Source organism: Dryas octopetala, chromosome 3 (assembly GCF_963921425.1).
Source record: "Dryas octopetala chromosome 3, drDryOcto1.1, whole genome shotgun sequence".
NCBI lineage: Eukaryota > Viridiplantae > Streptophyta > Magnoliopsida > Rosales > Rosaceae > Dryas > Dryas octopetala.
In genome coordinates this window covers 12633964-12650930 of record NC_141368.1, presented here as the reverse complement: position 1 = coordinate 12650930, position 16967 = coordinate 12633964, and the positions used below count along the sequence as shown (strand labels likewise).

The following is a 16967-nucleotide window of genomic DNA, read 5'->3' as shown; positions in this document are numbered from 1 at the left end:
GGTGCACTGACATGACTTTAAAAAAATGCCACATGGACAAAAAAATTATAAAAAATAAAATAATTATTAAAAATAAATTAAAACCCAATAATTAATTTTTTTTTTTTTTAAAGTAGCTCCTCCCTTCGCCTCCCCTACTTCAGCCACCCAAGCCGCAAATAGCGAGTTGTAACAATCTGACAGTTACAAGCAAGCGCTCAAAGTTTGGCATCGAGCAATGAGCATTCAAATGCTTGACTTATAAGTTGATAGGTTTATGATATTTTTTTAGCAACTCTCCTAGTTTATAAATGTATTAGCTTATTTGAAAAATAGATCCTAAAAATAAATAGTACTTAAAGATTATTGATTAAATTATCATAATTTTCATAAAGTGGTATGAACTTATTTTTGCATAAAAAATTGAGTGAATAGCACATGGTTAAAAGTGAGACAATAATTTAATTATACCCTAATTATGAGACAAAAGATTCATTCGTATAGATAGAGGATGTATGATTTAGGGCTTGTTTGGGAGTGATTCTGTAAGAAGTGCTTTTACTCAATAGCACTTTCACTAGAAGCGCTTTTGTTAGAAATACATAAATTTTTTGAAAAAAATCCAAATGCTTCTTGCTTCTTGCTTCTTGTTTCTTGTTTCTTGTGAATGTATTTGGAAGCGCTTCTAAGTGCTTTTATAATTCAAAAATGTTTATTGTTTTTGCTAATTAAAGACGACCAAAAACTTTTTTTACTATTTGAAAGTTCTTTTAAGGCTTCTAAAAGTATTGTGAAACAAGTCCTTACTCATACAAGAGAAGGTGAAGTTTCACCATTTCATTGTTGGGGAGAGAAAGAAGAAGAAGGGTGTTGCGACTTGATTTTTAGGATTCTGAAATTAGTAGCCAAATAACATATTTTGATGAGAATAATTTAATTTAGGAGTAGGCATTTACTACCGAAATATCGAAACCAAACCTGTACCATACCGTACCGTGTCAATTTTATACCGAAAAATAATACCGATTACATACCGTACCATACCGATTCTAAATCGGTATGGTATAGGTATGAAACTTTCAATATCATAATATACCGTACCGTACCGAATTATATTTAATTTAATTATTTAAAATTTTTTTAATTAGGTGTTGCCATATTAGTGGCTATTTGGGCAAAGGGAAAGGGAAAATAGTGTAGACTGTTTGGTGATATTGCAGCCTACAAGTACTAACTAAGTAGTGTTTATTGTTTGTAATAACTACTATTGTGTATTTGTCTTGGTTGTTTATAATAAGCCATAAGGCTTAAGTACTAACTACCATTGTGTATTTGTGTTGACTGCTTGTAATAACTAATAAGCCATAAGGCTTAAGTACTAGGGTTAACTAGTACTTAAGACTACTATTGTTTTTTATTGTTTGTACTTTGTAATAAGCCATAAGGCTTAACTATTTTGGCTTTGAGGACTGTCAAGTTGAGTTTTGTTTTATCTTTTGGTTGAGAAAAAATATTTCTTGTTTGTAAGTTGTAACTGAATAACTCAGTGCACACTGCATTCTATTCTATGCTGTTATTGTTTGTGATTTCTAATTATATACAACCAAATATTTACAATGTAATATTAGAGTTAGACAATTACTAGCAAATGATTGACAATTAATATGTAAGAATAACAGTGCAAGGGATTGAGAGTATGTCTTTTTGGTTGTTAAATGTTGTTTTTTGACAAAAAAAAAAAAAACGTTTAAAATGTTGGCACATATCGAAACCATACTGAATTCATAGAACACTAGTATGGTATGGTACCAGTTTTAAAAATGTAAATACCGTACCGATACCATACCGAATAAAAATTTTGGTATGGTATCGGTATGGGGCTCATACCGTCCCATACCGTACCGTGTCCACCCCTAATTTAATTATATATCCCTCCATGTAATACCACATGTTATCACCTTCTCTCTTATTGACTTTCTCTCTTCTCTCTCTTTTTCTCTCATTTCGTGTCTCTATCTCTCTCTTCAAGAGATGTCACATCGCTACAACATAGGAATAAGTAAGTTTTTTCTTATTTTGATTGGTTACCCATGCCACTCAGTATGGAAATGTGGTAAGTAATTAAGATACTCCTCACCAAAATTTTTCCCTATTTCGAGAGACTAGTGTTGTTATTCCTCCTAAGAGGATATTATTTTTAAAAACTAAGACAAATGCAATTAAGTTATGATTCATAAATGGACTTGAAAAGGCATATATGGGAAAAATTATTGGGTATAACTAATACATGTCACACTACTACAAAAATGCTCATTCTTGGCGGACAATGCTGGCGAATTAGAGTTGTCCGCCGCGAATGCTTAAGAATTCCTGGCGGAAGGTATTATCCGCCAGGATTGCTAAATCCTGGCGGTCTATTCCACCAGCATTAATCAATTCTGGCGGACTAATCCGCCAGGAGTAAATGAGAGAAAAACTCTCGCGCCTCACTCAATCTTGGCGGATTGGACCGCCAGAATTGATTAATGCTGGCGGAATAGACCGTCAGGATTTAGCAATCCTAGCGGTCAAATCCGCTAGGATTGAGTGAGAGGGAAAATTCCCATGCGAACTCAATCCTGGCGGATTAGACCGTAAGCATCAATAAATCCTGGCGGTTTGGACCACCAGGATTGAGTACTTAACCTAATACGCACCCTCTCCTTCCTTTTCTCTTCTTCCTCGCCCCGCTTTTTCCTCCCGATGCTTCTTTCGTTTTCGTCCATCTTCTTACTCTTTCTCCATCTTTCTTCTTTCTTCTTCCTCCTCATCACTACCACCACCACGCTCGCCACCAAGCTCCGGTAATCTCTCTCTTTCTAATTTTATTTTCAGATTTTGTTAAGTTTTTTTTTTTATTTTGTTTTATAATTTGTTAGGTTTATCCAAATCTTCTCCAATTTCTTATCTCAGAGGCCAAGATCCACTTCATTCTTGAATTCTTTGGGTGCATGCCAAATTTGATTTTTGTATATACTAGATTATATTTAATTTTTGTATTTGTATATCCATTTTCATTATTGTTATATATGTGATTTTTTTTGTGTTTTTTTTTTTGCAGCCCAATTAACCTTTTGGTGCAGCAAGATTTAAGTGGTGATTTTGATTTTGCAACAAGGTTTTTCTATGACTAGCTTGGATTTTTTTTTTTTATATGTTTTTATATGTTGATATGTTGAAATATGTTAATATATGTTAGATATGTTAAAAATTATATATGCTTGATTTAATTGATATATATATATGTGTATGTTAGATTTGTGTTCATTTTTTGCATTGTATGTTAGTGTTAATATATTATTAGGGTAGTATGAAACATATTAATTATTTAGCTAACATACAATAATTAGGGTATTATATATGAAAAATGTTAGTATTATGTTAGTGTTCATATATCAACGTTAAAAATAAAAATAATAGGAGAAATAAAAAAATGAAAAATTTTGGTTAAATAGATAAATAAAAATATAACATATTAGTGAACTTAATTTATTCATTTGTTCTATTTCAAATTAAAAATAAAATTGACTGAAAATTTTTAAAAATTTGGGTTAATTAGATAAATAAATATAGAACAATTTATTTGTAGATATAATTTATTTGTTACAATTCAAATAAAGATTAAAAAAAATGGTTAAGTAGATTAACAAACATACAACTTATTTGTGAATATTTTGTGAATTTAATTTATTTGTGCAAACAAGGGTTGGTGTAGAAGAGACACCTTTTGATGAAGCATTACCCTTGCCCACTGAATTGGTTAATTGACGATGAGCTTGATGATGATATGGATGCTTAAATTATTATTATTATTTTTTTGGTGTTGTTTTGTAATTAAAAACTCTTATGTAATATTTTTTTATTAGTGAATTTTTTTGTGCTGGACTAAGTCTCGTGGTTTTTACCTTTCGATAGTTTTCCACGCTAAAATATATTTGTGTAGGGTTTATAGCAATTTAGTTTTATTTAATTAATTAATATTTATATAGTATGTATTTGGTGGTGTATATATATATATGGTTAATTATAATTTATTTAGATGAGTGATAATAAAGAACATATGGACGAACACCACGATGAGCAGGTTGAGGCTAGTTCAAATGGTAAGCTATAGTTTGTTTATATAAAATTTTATTTATTCTATTATTTACAATATTTTTTTCATTCATGCATATTAATTTGGATTAATATGTAGCGCGTAATGCCCCAAAGGAGAAGACGTGGTCCCAGAAAGATTAAGTGGGCTGGTAAAGATCATAGGGGTATAGAGTATTGTGAATTTAGTCCGAGCGGGAAGTGTATTTCTCAAAACAGTATAAAGTTTTCCAAGTTTATATCTTCTGAAGTAAAAGATCCCAATAATGTTCCTCTAGTGCATGATTGGAGATTGGTTGAAGAAGAAACAAAGAACACTTTGTGGGACAGAATACAGGCATCTATTTATTTATTTTAAATGATATTAAAAGTAAAATACCTGTAAATATTTACTTATAATTGTTTTGTTTTGTTTTTTATCTTTTATAGATGTAGGACACTATCACTTTTGGTAATGAGGATTTGGTAAAAATGCCTGTGATTAAGACCATGACTTTGGCCATTATTGAACATGCTTATAAAGAATACAGAGCATATTTGAAAGGGAAGTACTACACTGGCACGAAAGGTCAGCGGCGGTTGAGATGTCTCAATAATGTAGATTCTGTGCAGTGGGCGAAGATGGTGGAACATTGGGATAACCCAAAAACTCAGGTGACAACCTTTAATCAAATATTTAATAGGGTTAATTTCATATATATACCTCAACTATACATCACTTATCAACTGGGTACCTCTGGTTCAAAAACTTTCATTTGGGTACCTCAACTTTAATATTTAGTCAACTTAGTACCTCAGTTAGTCTGACCGTTAGGAAGACCATTAAATGTCTACGTGGCGCTGACGTGGCACACGCGGACCCACCACTAAACGTTGACTTGTCTTTAAAAAAAAGTCATATATACAAAAATTAATCAAAAAAATAAAAAAAACCATTAAAATTATATAAAATTGAAAAAAAAAAAAGCCAACCCCCACCTAGCACCCTCCCTCCCCTTCCTCCCCCACCATTCCCCCAACCAGGCCATCCCCTCCACCTTCCCCGCCTTTCCCTCCCAAACCCAGGCCACCCCCCACCTCCCCTGCCCTTCCCCCCCAAACCCAACCCCCCTGGCCCACCCCCTCCACCTCCCTCGCCCCTCCCCCCCAAACCCAACCCCCATGGCCCGTCGCACCCCCTCCCACCTAACCTAGCAACACCTCAACCTCCACCTCCACCTCCCTCGCCCCTCCCCCCTCCCACCTAAGCGTATGTACGTACGTACTTCCTCTCTACATTGAATCTCTTGATCATCATCATCTGCTCTGCTTGTTTCGTATAAATACGTCTCTCTCTCTCTCTTTTTCTCTCACATTCACACACAGAGCTGACAAAAATGGGTATCTTAATCCCAACCTTCTTCACAGAGAGAAAGTACCCATTCCACTTCGCTCTCACACTGTTGCTGGTCTGTGTCACCATCCTTCTCTTCACCAACACCATCGCCTCTTACCCTCTTTTCTACTTCTCCGATCTCCAAACCTCATCACAGCCGTCCGTCTCTTCTTCCCTTTCATCGACTCATCATGCCTCCACCTCCAACCCCGTCACACCACCCCCCCTCCCAAACAACAAGGACTCCTCCAACCTCATCACCCCAACCCTCCGAAACGATGTCGTTTCCGATGGGTTTGCTGCTTTTGTTTCTTTGAATTTGATTTGGGGACTCTGCAAGGGTTCTATGGCCGTTGATTACATACCCTGTTTGGACAATTTCAAAAGAGAGGGACGAGAAGAGAGAGTGAGGCAGAGAGAGATCGAGTAAGGCAGGGAGAGAAAGTGAGGGCCTGGGGTTGGGGCTAAGGGTTCAAAAGAACACAGGGGGAGGGTGGAGGTCGGTGAGAGAGGCAGCAGTTCGGTGGTTGTGCAGGGGAGGCGGAGGTGTTGCTGGGTTAGGTGGGAGGGGGGTGCGACGGGCCATAGGGGTTGGGTTTGGGGGGGAGGGCGGGGGAGGTGGCGGGGTAGCTTGGTTGGGGGAAGGGTGAGGGAGGAAGGGGAGGGAAGGTGCTAGGTGGGGCTTGACTTTTTTATTTTTTTTCTTTTTTAATTTCATATAATTTTAATGGGTTTTTTTTATTTTTTTATTAATTTTTGTATATATTGCTTTTTTTAAAAGACAATCAACGTTTAGTGGTGGGTCCGCGTGTGCCACGTAGGCATTTAACGGTCAAACTAACGGAGGTACTAAGTTGACGAAATATTGAAGTTGAGGTACCGAATGAAAGTTTGTGAACCAGAGGTACCCAGTTGATAAGTGATGTATAGTTGAGATATATATATGAAATTAACCCTATTTAATTATACTAGTATGTGCAATTATGACTAATTTATATTCTGTTTGACCTTTTAAGAGATAGTTGTGAAAAATAAAGCTAATCGTTCTCAACAAACGATGAGCCATATATCAGGATCGTGGACATTTGAACGTCTTCATGAAGATTATGTGAGTATAGTTAATTTTTTTCATCTTATTGAGTTACAATTTTATTTAATTAGGGCACATAAATATATTCTAAATTATTTTTTTGATGGTTTAAATTTTTAGAAGAAGAAGCAGGAAGTTAAACCTGATCCCGTTACCTTCTTTCGTGTCACCCACACGCGCAAAGACAATAGTTGGATTGATGTGCCGTCGGAGGAGAAAGGGGTAAATATTATACTAGTTTTTTTTTCCATAATGTGTATTTTATGTTCTTAAATTTTACTTACAAATTTATCTAAATATTTGTTTATTAGATGTCCATGAAGAGTTCTGTTGACTCACGGGTTGAGTCTGGAGCGGATGACACTTCTGAACTTCACACAGAAGTGTATGTTGAGGAGATGGGTCCTGAGAGGAAAAATAGAGTTCAGCTCTATGGACATGGGGTGACACTTGAAATGGTGCCTTATGCTAGAGCTCAATCTAGTACTTCTTCTCGGAGATCATCGAAGACAAGAGAAGCTCTTTTGGAGGCATAGTGCCTCGAATGGCAGAAGAAGCACGAGGTTGTGCAGGCTAAGCAGGATGCCCAAGATGAGGCAATTGAGCTGTTAAAGACTTAACTACAATAGCAGCAGAAGCAGCAGCAACAGATGATGATGTTTATGCAGCAGCAACAGCAAGTGATGATGCAGACACAGACACACCCGCAGAGCTCGCATCCACAACAGCCTTCTGGCCAGAGTTAGCCTCCACATTCTCCCTATGGAATGTTCTCGATGCATCCTATGTACCAGATGCCGTTTATGCCTCAGTCACCTTTGCAGATGCCTATGTATCGGCCAGAGGTACTTTCTCAGCCATCTCTTGGTGGGTCACATCATTCTACGGGTGTTGGATTTACCGGATTGCTTTCCGGTAATTTAGGTGATGATGAATTTATAAGACAGTTTGATCTGCATAGAGGATCAGGGTCACATTCAGCTTCTGGTTTGGGTTCTGCTGCGGAACTTGAGTAGATTATTTTTGTTTGCCTACATTATCTTATCTCTATTGATGGAACAATATTATTTGACATGTATTGTTAATTGAAAGATTTTATCTTTATTAGTGTATAATTATTATTTGAAATGTTTTATATTAATTATTTTATTTTATATTAATTATTTCAAATATAATTTCATTTATTTTTTTTTTATATATTCAATAATTCTGGCGGTTGTATCCGCCAGGAAATGATTTTTTAATATATTTTATTACTTTTTCTAGCGGATACACTATTAATGTCGGCGGTTATATCCGCCAAGAAAGTTTTTTTTTATATATTTTATTACTTTTTCTGCCAGATATACTATCAATGACGGTGGTTATACCCGCCAGGAATTAGTTAATGCCGGCGGATATATCCGCTAGTAATTACTCAATGCCGGCGGATATATCCGCCAGGAATTACTCAATGCCGACGGATATATCCGATGCGAATAAGTTAATGTCGGCGGATATATCCGCCATGAAAAGTTTAATGCCTTGTCAGTATGAAATGGTATTACTGGCGGATTTAGACAGCTGTTCGCCAAGCAAAGTGTTTTGCCTACAATTTTAATGCTGACGAAAACTCTATCAGCCACTACTTCATAATCATGACGGATTTAGCTATTTTTCCGCCAGAAAATTATTTTTCCTGGCGATTTAAATTCCGCCAGGAATAAGTGCTTTTATAGTAGTGTCACATGGTATAATCAATCAAATGTGTAAGGATATTATAGGACGTCAAGTTTATATTTGTAAGGTATACTATTAATAACATCCACTTTATTATAACACATATATTTGTTATACCATGTGAAAATATATCGGTTATATAAAATAATTTCTCAAGATGTGGAGGTCATAAATATGGACAAATGAACACCAAATGCTACTAAATATGAGGGAGATTCTTTTCTACACTTTATAGTTGTCATTATGTAATTTTTCTTTTCAAGACATGTGTTTTATTCTTACCCACTATCTTTGTCCAAGTGGCAACCATGTATAAATTAAAGAACAATTTATTGGTCCAAGTCGCAAGTACGCACAAAGTATGAATAAAATCTAAAATTTAATACACAAAATCTAAAAATTGATACACAAAATCCATCATTAAATTACTTACCCACTAAACATTATAAACAAAATCCATCATTCAAGTATGCTTTATATAATACACAAAGAATTATATAAACCATGCAACCAGAAGTCTTTCCCTGAAGCCTTATTTGAACCACTAGCTGCAACCCAAGTTAATAATTGACACCTACAAAAACTCAACCGTTACAATGCATCCTCAGGGCCTCCTCGCACTCCTCACTGTCCTCCTTCCTTTTGTCACTGTTGTTGACTCTAATGGTTTTTGGGAGCCCATAAAAGACACTAGCGATCCATATGTGAAAGAGATTGCAGAGTTTGCAATTTTCGAGTACAACAAGCAATCTAAGAAGAACTTGATTTTTCAAAGTGTGGTTCGAGGCAAAAGTGCATTCGTATCAGGCACTTATTTTGAGCTTATCGTTAAGGTTAAGGACGAGTCATCGCCTACCCTCACTGCGAATTATTTAACTCATGTATGGGACCGGTTTGGTGGTAGGACATTGCACGGTTTTTATAAAGTTAAAAACTAATATTTGATGATTTTATATTTTTTTGGTTTGGAAAATGTCAATCTCTTTTGGTTTAATTGTATAATCTATGGTTATGATAAATAAAAAGGGCCGCTATATGTACACTATTTTTCTTCTTTTTATACACCTTTATTTTTAATTTGTGAAATGACAAATATAACCTAATACAAAAAGATAATAAAGGACATGTTAAAAAAAAAAAAAACTATTAACAACCCACCTTAGCCCTAACCTCAAGCCACTTTGACGTGGTTCTCATCGCCGGAGGTGGTTCTCCTCCCTCTTTCTCTTTCCCTCCCTCTTTTCTTTCTCTTTCTGTTCTCTCACTTTACACCTTATGTCGGAAGGAAAGGGAGGCCAACGAGGTCGCAAAGCGTCTCTGTGAGCGCCAACACGTCGACGCCCATGGCTCTCATCGATCTCTACCTCTACAACATGCAGCATCCATCGCACTGCTGCCTTCGAGAGCTCGACGCCATTCGCTACGATTTCTCTCGGTGGCGGGTGTAGAGAGAGGTGAGGGACAGAGAAGAGGAGAGAGAAAGGGAAAGAGGTCGTAGTTGGGTGCGGTGCACTCGATCTAGCTGTGGTAGTCGGGTGCGCTCGATCTCGCAGTGGTAGCCATCCATCGATTTGGAGGCCGGCAAGGTCGTCGATCTCTGCAACATGTATGTCAAAGTGAGAAGGACAGAGAAGAGGAAAGAGAAGGAAAGAAAAAAAAAAAAAAAAAGGAAAGAAAGAAAGGGAGAAATGAGAGAGAGGACGGTGAGTTAGACCACCAGCGACAGTGATGGCAGAGGTGGGCGGCAAAGGTGGGTGGCGGGGGGTGGGGCTGGGTTTTGGTTTTGTTGTGTAAATGAGGGTATTTTCAGAAATTTGAGAGTATGTGTTGAGAAATTAAATACATACAAAAAAGGTGTGAAAGGAGAAATAAGTGTGTAGTGAGATGAAGTGAGATGTACAAATAACAACACTCTAAAAAAATGAGTGGCTCTATTATGACCACGTACCCTTCCAATTTTTTCTTTAATCTTCCTATTATATACTGAACTCTGATCCTAGCCCCAGCCCCACCCGACCCAGCCAAACCCACCCCACTCCAGCACTAGTGATGCCTCCCACCACTCTATCTCATTCTCTTTCCCTCTTTATCTCTTTTTCACTCTCTTCTCTCTATGTCTCCTTCTCCCTTTCTCTTTCTCGCTGTATTACTCGCCATCACCTACGATCAATATGGAGGTCAGAAAGTTCGCCAACCTCCATTTTCGACATGTTGGATCTAGTCCAAGAGAGAATGGGATGAAAGAGAGAGAGATATATATATAGATAAAGAGAGAAAGATGGAGACATAGAGAGAGAGATAAGGAAAGAAGAGAAGAGTGTTGGTGGTTCAATGGGCAAACGACGGTGGTGGTGGGTTGCAGGGGAATGAGTCGGTGGTTAATTTTGTTAATTAATGTAAGGGTCAAATTTTTATTCCATAAAATAAATATTAGGATAATCAACTAAGGAGGGTGTATTCAATTAGAATTTTAAATGACTTTGGTAAATTAAAAAGTCTGATGGTATTTAATCAAAATTTTTAAAGAGTTTATAAAAGTCTGGTGGTATTCAATCAATACTTTTAAAAATTCTATGGTATTCAATTAAGACTTTTAGCGAGTCTATAAAAGTGACATGGTATTCAAAAAGTCATTGACTTTATTAAATGATAGACTTTAAAAGACTTTCAAGGATTTTGTAGTGTAAATTATGTTATATCAAAGTCAATAATTCTCCAGCGTTTCCCCTGCAGATTTCAAAGGATTTCAAATATTAAAAAGCTATTAAAAATTGTATTTATTTATTTTTTAAAAAGTGATGCTAAACCCCCTAATCTTATTTTTTCATCCACCTCTTAATTTTTTTTTTTCTAATTACTATATCCTTTTATATTAATTTTCTTTTTCTCTTATATTTAATTGAATCCTTATCCTGGGTTGGAACCAACAATGTTGCCACAATGCAATGTAACAGCAAGATATTCAATCCAACCACTTTACAGTCTTTAAGTACTCAATAAAATCATAAGATTATATATTCATAATTTGAGAAATAATGTTACCACCACATCATATAATGTTCTCAACATGTCAATTCAATTAGACAAATTCTAACAACTCGTTAAAACACAATATTTGACAGTCTAACAACATAAAAACATAAAATTCAGAACACTTATAAAAAATTATATAACAAAATAATTTTGGTCCCTACAATTCTAGCCCCAACTTTTTATATTGTTTGCAATGTTAGGACAATTTATAACACATGCATCTCGGTCTTGAAGCTCATCCTCATTCCACTCACTCACTGAGGACAAAAAAATAAAAAACATATTGGAGAAATCTTAAAATAAATAATAAAAAATTATATCAAAGTTATTAGAAGTCTATAAAAATCCTTCAAAATCTATGAGAAAAGTCAAGGAAACTCTAAATAGAATTCTATCAAAGTCTATGTGGAGTTTATGAAGGTTATTAAAAATCCATCAACTTTACCAAAGTCAATGAATTTTAAAAACTCTATAAAAGTTCATTAAAATCTTAGTTGAATACACCCCCCTAAGTGTTTTAGAGTGATATACTCACTCTAAGAAATTGAGAACATTATTTCATTCGCTGCATGTCCTCCCTCTCTCTCTCTCTCTCTCTCTCTCTCTCTCTCTCTCTCTCCTTCTCCTTCCTTCTCTTTCTTTTTTCTGGCCTCTATTCCTGATCCTTCTTTGCCAAAGAGAAACTCTTTGGAAAACAAACCTAGCTAGTTCTTTGAGTAGGCCATTCTCAACTTTCTCCCTCACCGCAAAAGCAAAAAAAGTAATTTTCCCTCATATCTCTCAAGGCTTGGTGGTGATGAGAAACCCAAAAAGTATCAGGCCACCCATTCTTTTCAAGTGAGATCTTCATCTCTCTTCTCTGCAGAAAGTTTCATTCATGTCGCGATTCTCTCTCTTCTCCCGCTGTTAGCGTACCGACTAAAATCGAATCACATCGTCGGCGTACCGAACCTGTCGATTTTGGGTTTGTCGGCGTCGATTCTTGTTTTTGGCATTCCGACAATGCCAGTTCGGTTGGCGGTTTCCACCTCATGGTTCGGTTTCCGAACTATTCCCACCCCTAAGTACTAAAGAAGAAAAAAAGAAGAAAATGAGGGTAACCTAAAATCTTAAATAATATTAATATAAGTTTATCAACTAGTTGTAGTATAAATATATTTATTGGGACAAGAAACTCACAAGAGCTTGGTGGTCTAATGGATAAGATGTTGTTTCCTCTTGGTCTTGTGTTTGAATCATAGGAAGGGCACTGAGTTTGCCTTTTTTTATCAAGAATATATACGGTTGGTTCGGTTTGGTAGAATTGAAGAAATGAAAGCTTTAAATCGCTGTCGAACTGGACATCATCGGTTCGGTTTCTTATACACTTACTCATACAAACCGACTGGTTTAGTTTGGTTCGAAAATTGATTTCGATTTCAAATTATCACCCTATATATAATAAAGGGCTATTTACATATACATCTCCTGAGATTTTTTGTGATTTTACATACACTCCCTAGGATCTTGGAAAATACACCAAGCCTACTTAAGGTTTCAAAATTATTGCACATAACCCAATATGTTAGGTGACAGTTAGTAAAATGCTTATGTCAATAAAAAATATTTCAAAATGACAAAATTAACTTTATACAATGATCCTAATTAAGATTAGGGTGCCGCTATTCGAACCCAATTTATTTATTTATAGACCCAACACATTTTTTATATCCAATATTAAATTTAAAATTACAAAAATTCATTATCCCACCCAACAAGTTTCTCAAAAATACATCTATTAAAATCCAACATCACAATCAACTTATTTCATACCCAACAACACACAGGTCCCCTCTCTCTCTCTCTCTCTCTCTCTCTCTCTCTCTCTCTCTCTCTCTCTCTCTCTCTCTCTCCTACAAGCATGTAACTTGGGCTCATTGACACCAAAGATTCAAAATTTTAAATAAATATTAAAAAGGGTATATTAAATCAGGTGAAAGAAAGATGGGTATGCATTGCATTTGCACCTCATCCCCAGCATAGCGTTGTTGTACAGCTTTCACTTGGGGTTGTAAGGACCGCATAGCCATGGCAGACTTGACCTGTTTCTTTGTCAAAGGGAAGGTAGCAGCTTTAACAAGGACGGTCAAGAGTATGATGGCGAAGCCATAAGAGTAGGGAACATGCAGAGTCGAAAGCCCATCTTTCAAAACCTTGAGAATTGTTTCGAGGTAATTGGTAATCCCAGAGAGCCAATCGTTGCTCTGTTTCGTGCTCATCACGCTCTCCGCCGATACTGCCACATCGGCCATCGTGTAAAGAAAGCTCTCGGCTCTGCCGAATAGCTCTTTCACCACCGCCTCCGCGTCTTCCGAGTCGGGAATAAAACCCGGCCCAAATCTGAGACGGACCTGTGTGTGAGAGTGAGAAGGGGATCATGACCCAAAAGCAGTTGTAGAGGGAGATGATAGGCATCTCGTGCTGGAAATGAAAAGCGACTATGACCAATTGTGTGTAGTTCTGATTTTTGAATGGTTGAGAACGCCAACGATCATCAGCTTCATTTCTCAGTTTAACTACCACCATAAATTTGTGGCAGTTCTGGCCGGTGTTAAGGTGGCGGGGGTGATGGTGTTGGGACTGTTGGGTGTGTTGTTGGGTTTTAATAGAGGTATTTTTGAAAAATTTGTTCGGTATAATAATGAATTTTTGTAATTTCAAATTTAATGTTAGATATAAAAAATGTGTTGAATCTACAAATAAATAAATTAGGTCCGAATACTCTTAAGATTAAGATAACCCAAACAACAAAAATTCAATTAAAACTAGGGTAACCCACCCAAACACTCACCTATCTCTCAAAATTTAATTATTGAGAAAAATCTCTCAATCTGACGACTTTGGAGCTCCCCCAACATTCTTCAAGGCAACAATTTTGTTTTATTTTATATTATTTATCAGAGTCTCCGTTTTCGATCGCAAAGAAAAGTAGGAACCCAACAAAAGTTCAAATTAAGCTGCAGGAGTAAAAAACAAAGGAGAAAACTTTGGCTTTGACTTGAAAAGATATTCTAACTTTTTTTTTTTTTTTGGTAGAGAAAGATAGAATAACTTCAACCCAAAAGAAGCCGATAATAAATCTTAATATATAGTAAAGATCAAGGCCTTGAATAAAAAACTAAAGGAAACATTTATTTTCAGACAATTGATCAGAGTAATTTTAAGAAAAAAGATAAATCTAATAAATAAATGATAGAGAAAGACCGAAAAAATGAGATTTTATTTTTATGATTAACTTTTTTGATGGTTAAGTTTGGTGGAGGGGGGTGGCCGGTTGGTGTGTTTTGTGGGAATTTGAAATCTCACTACAAGAAAAAAGGGTTTGGGAGAGGAACGTAATTCGTCGCCCAAAGTAGAGTTTCGTCGCCCAAACGTTTGGGCGACGAAATTGGTTCGTCGAGCAATTGGTCGCCCAAGGTTCGTCGCCCAAGAGTTTGGGCGACGAATCCATAAATTTCGTCGCCCAAAGACACCTGGGGGCGACGAAATTTTTTTGTCTCCCAACACATAAAATTCGTCGCCCAAAGAATTTTTAGGCGACGGACAAATTTCGTCGCCCAAAGAGGGTTTGGGCGACGAACACCCTTATTCGTCGCCCAAAGCATGTTTGGGCGACGAAATTTTTCGTCGCCTAAACAAGATTTGGGAGAGGAATAACTAATTTCCTCGCTGGAACGTTCTTTGGGCGACGGAATTTTTCGTCGCCCAAAGTGTGTTTGGGCGACGAACAGATGTATTCGTCGCCCAAAGCATGTTTAGGCGACGAAAAATTCCGTCGCCCAAACATGCTTTGGGCGAGGAATAGATTTATTCGTCGCCCAAACACCCTTTGGGCGACGAAAAATTTCGTCGCTCAAACATGTTTTTTTTTTAAAAAAAATTATTTTTTTTATTTAAATTATATATTTAAATTTAATATTTTAAAAAAAAATTCTTTATTCAAAAACTATATAAAACAAAATTCATAAATTTATATATCAAAATATCCATACAAAGTAGTAATTAACCCTAATATATATAGTCAATCTATTCTAAACTAGTAGCATCATCATCATTCATATCTGACGGAGGTTGATGAGAAGATGGTGGCGGGACAAACCCAGGTATCGCCTTGGTCAATGCAGCATACAACGCCTCCTTCTCCGCTCTCTCAGCTCGTAAGTCCTCCTGCAACTTCTTCACTTGAGCGGACAACCCTGCGACGACTGCAGATGGCTGAGATGAAGATGAAGACGAAGACGAGGATCGAACATCACGAATCCGCCCATATCCCATGCCGCGTATTTCCTTACCGGGCCTAACACCCAGTGAGTCTATCATAATACGAAGTCCGACATCGGGATCGGGTACTGGAATCGACTCCAACGGAGTACCCGGAGGGTGCTGCTCGGCCAAGCTCTCCAAATATATTCTCGAGTTGGCCACCATCTCATCCTTCAAAATGTTATATATACAAGTAACCAATTAGAAAAATAAATATAAAAAATTGTGAAAAAAATTAAAATATAAAAAACTAACATGTTTTGCCTTGGCCGCATCACAACCGGGATGAACATAGATATCTCCGAAAGTATCTATCTCCGGAAATTGCGACCCACGCTGAAAAAGAAAATAATTTTGTCAAAGACCCAACCAATATTAAAGAATATATATGTATTAAATTAAATAATGACGTACCCGACGTCGCGACTCCACTCGATATGAGATGGGCGTCGGACCACTATGATGGTTAAACGGCTTCTCTTTCCGGTTTCTGGCGTTGGCGACCGACTTCTTCTGTTAAATATTAAGCAAATTATAAATATGTTAGTGTATGTATACAATAATAGAATAACAAAATAATAATCGATTTTTTAAAGTCTTAAGATAATAAAACGTACCAAAAACGACGGACTCATGAAATGATCGCACAAAAAACGCCACTGGTCAGACCGCTCTACCAACTCCATAGGGGGGTTCGCCAATGCCTCAACTGCCGACGAAAATCCCTTGAAATACACGTGTAGTTCGTGCTTCCACTGCCTGTAAGACTTGATGAGTAAATCTGTCATATACGTGACAGTGAGGGGATCATCCATCTGAATGTCAAAGTTAACCTGAAAAAAATATTAGATTGTTATAAATGATCAAATTTATCATTTTGAATTAATTATTGAGCTATATACTCACTGAGATGGAGCGGATCACTTTGTGTTGAATCTCTGCCGGCAATTTTTTCCAAGTGGTTGCAATCATGGCGCACTCGGCACGAATAATAGCCCCCACATCATGCGAGAACAAACTGTCAACGTTAGGATCTAACGGTCGTCGGCCGTTTTGCACACACATGACTGGAATCCGCGCCCCAGTACTGCGCACGATCCGAGAGGACTTCAACCCACTACATGGTCCCCTCGTCGCAGTGGATGACGTGGCAGTAGATGAAGCGGAAGCGGAAGCAGTGACCTGACTAGAGCGGTGAGATCGACGGGCCCTCCGTGGCATAGAGGGGCTCCCAGTACTCGAGGATGGCTGAACTACATCATTGGGAGCTGACTCCATCGCCTTTCACCTTATAACTAAATTATATATATTTCTCAAACTAATTAATCTACATTT

At 36.9% G+C, this 16967-nt stretch overlaps 1 protein-coding gene across 1 annotated transcript in view; it reads left to right on the top strand.

Annotated features, from left to right (window-relative positions):
* The first annotated feature begins 16403 nt into the window (after nucleotides 1-16403).
* Nucleotides 16404-16967, top strand: part of LOC147291013 (rac-like GTP-binding protein RAC2) — a 4190-nt gene continuing 3626 nt past the window's right edge. Inside the window, exon 1 of the mRNA XM_086235857.1 lies at nucleotides 16404-16430. Coding sequence (XP_086091983.1) covers nucleotides 16404-16430 — 27 coding nt within the window. The remainder of the gene's footprint in view (nucleotides 16431-16967) is intronic.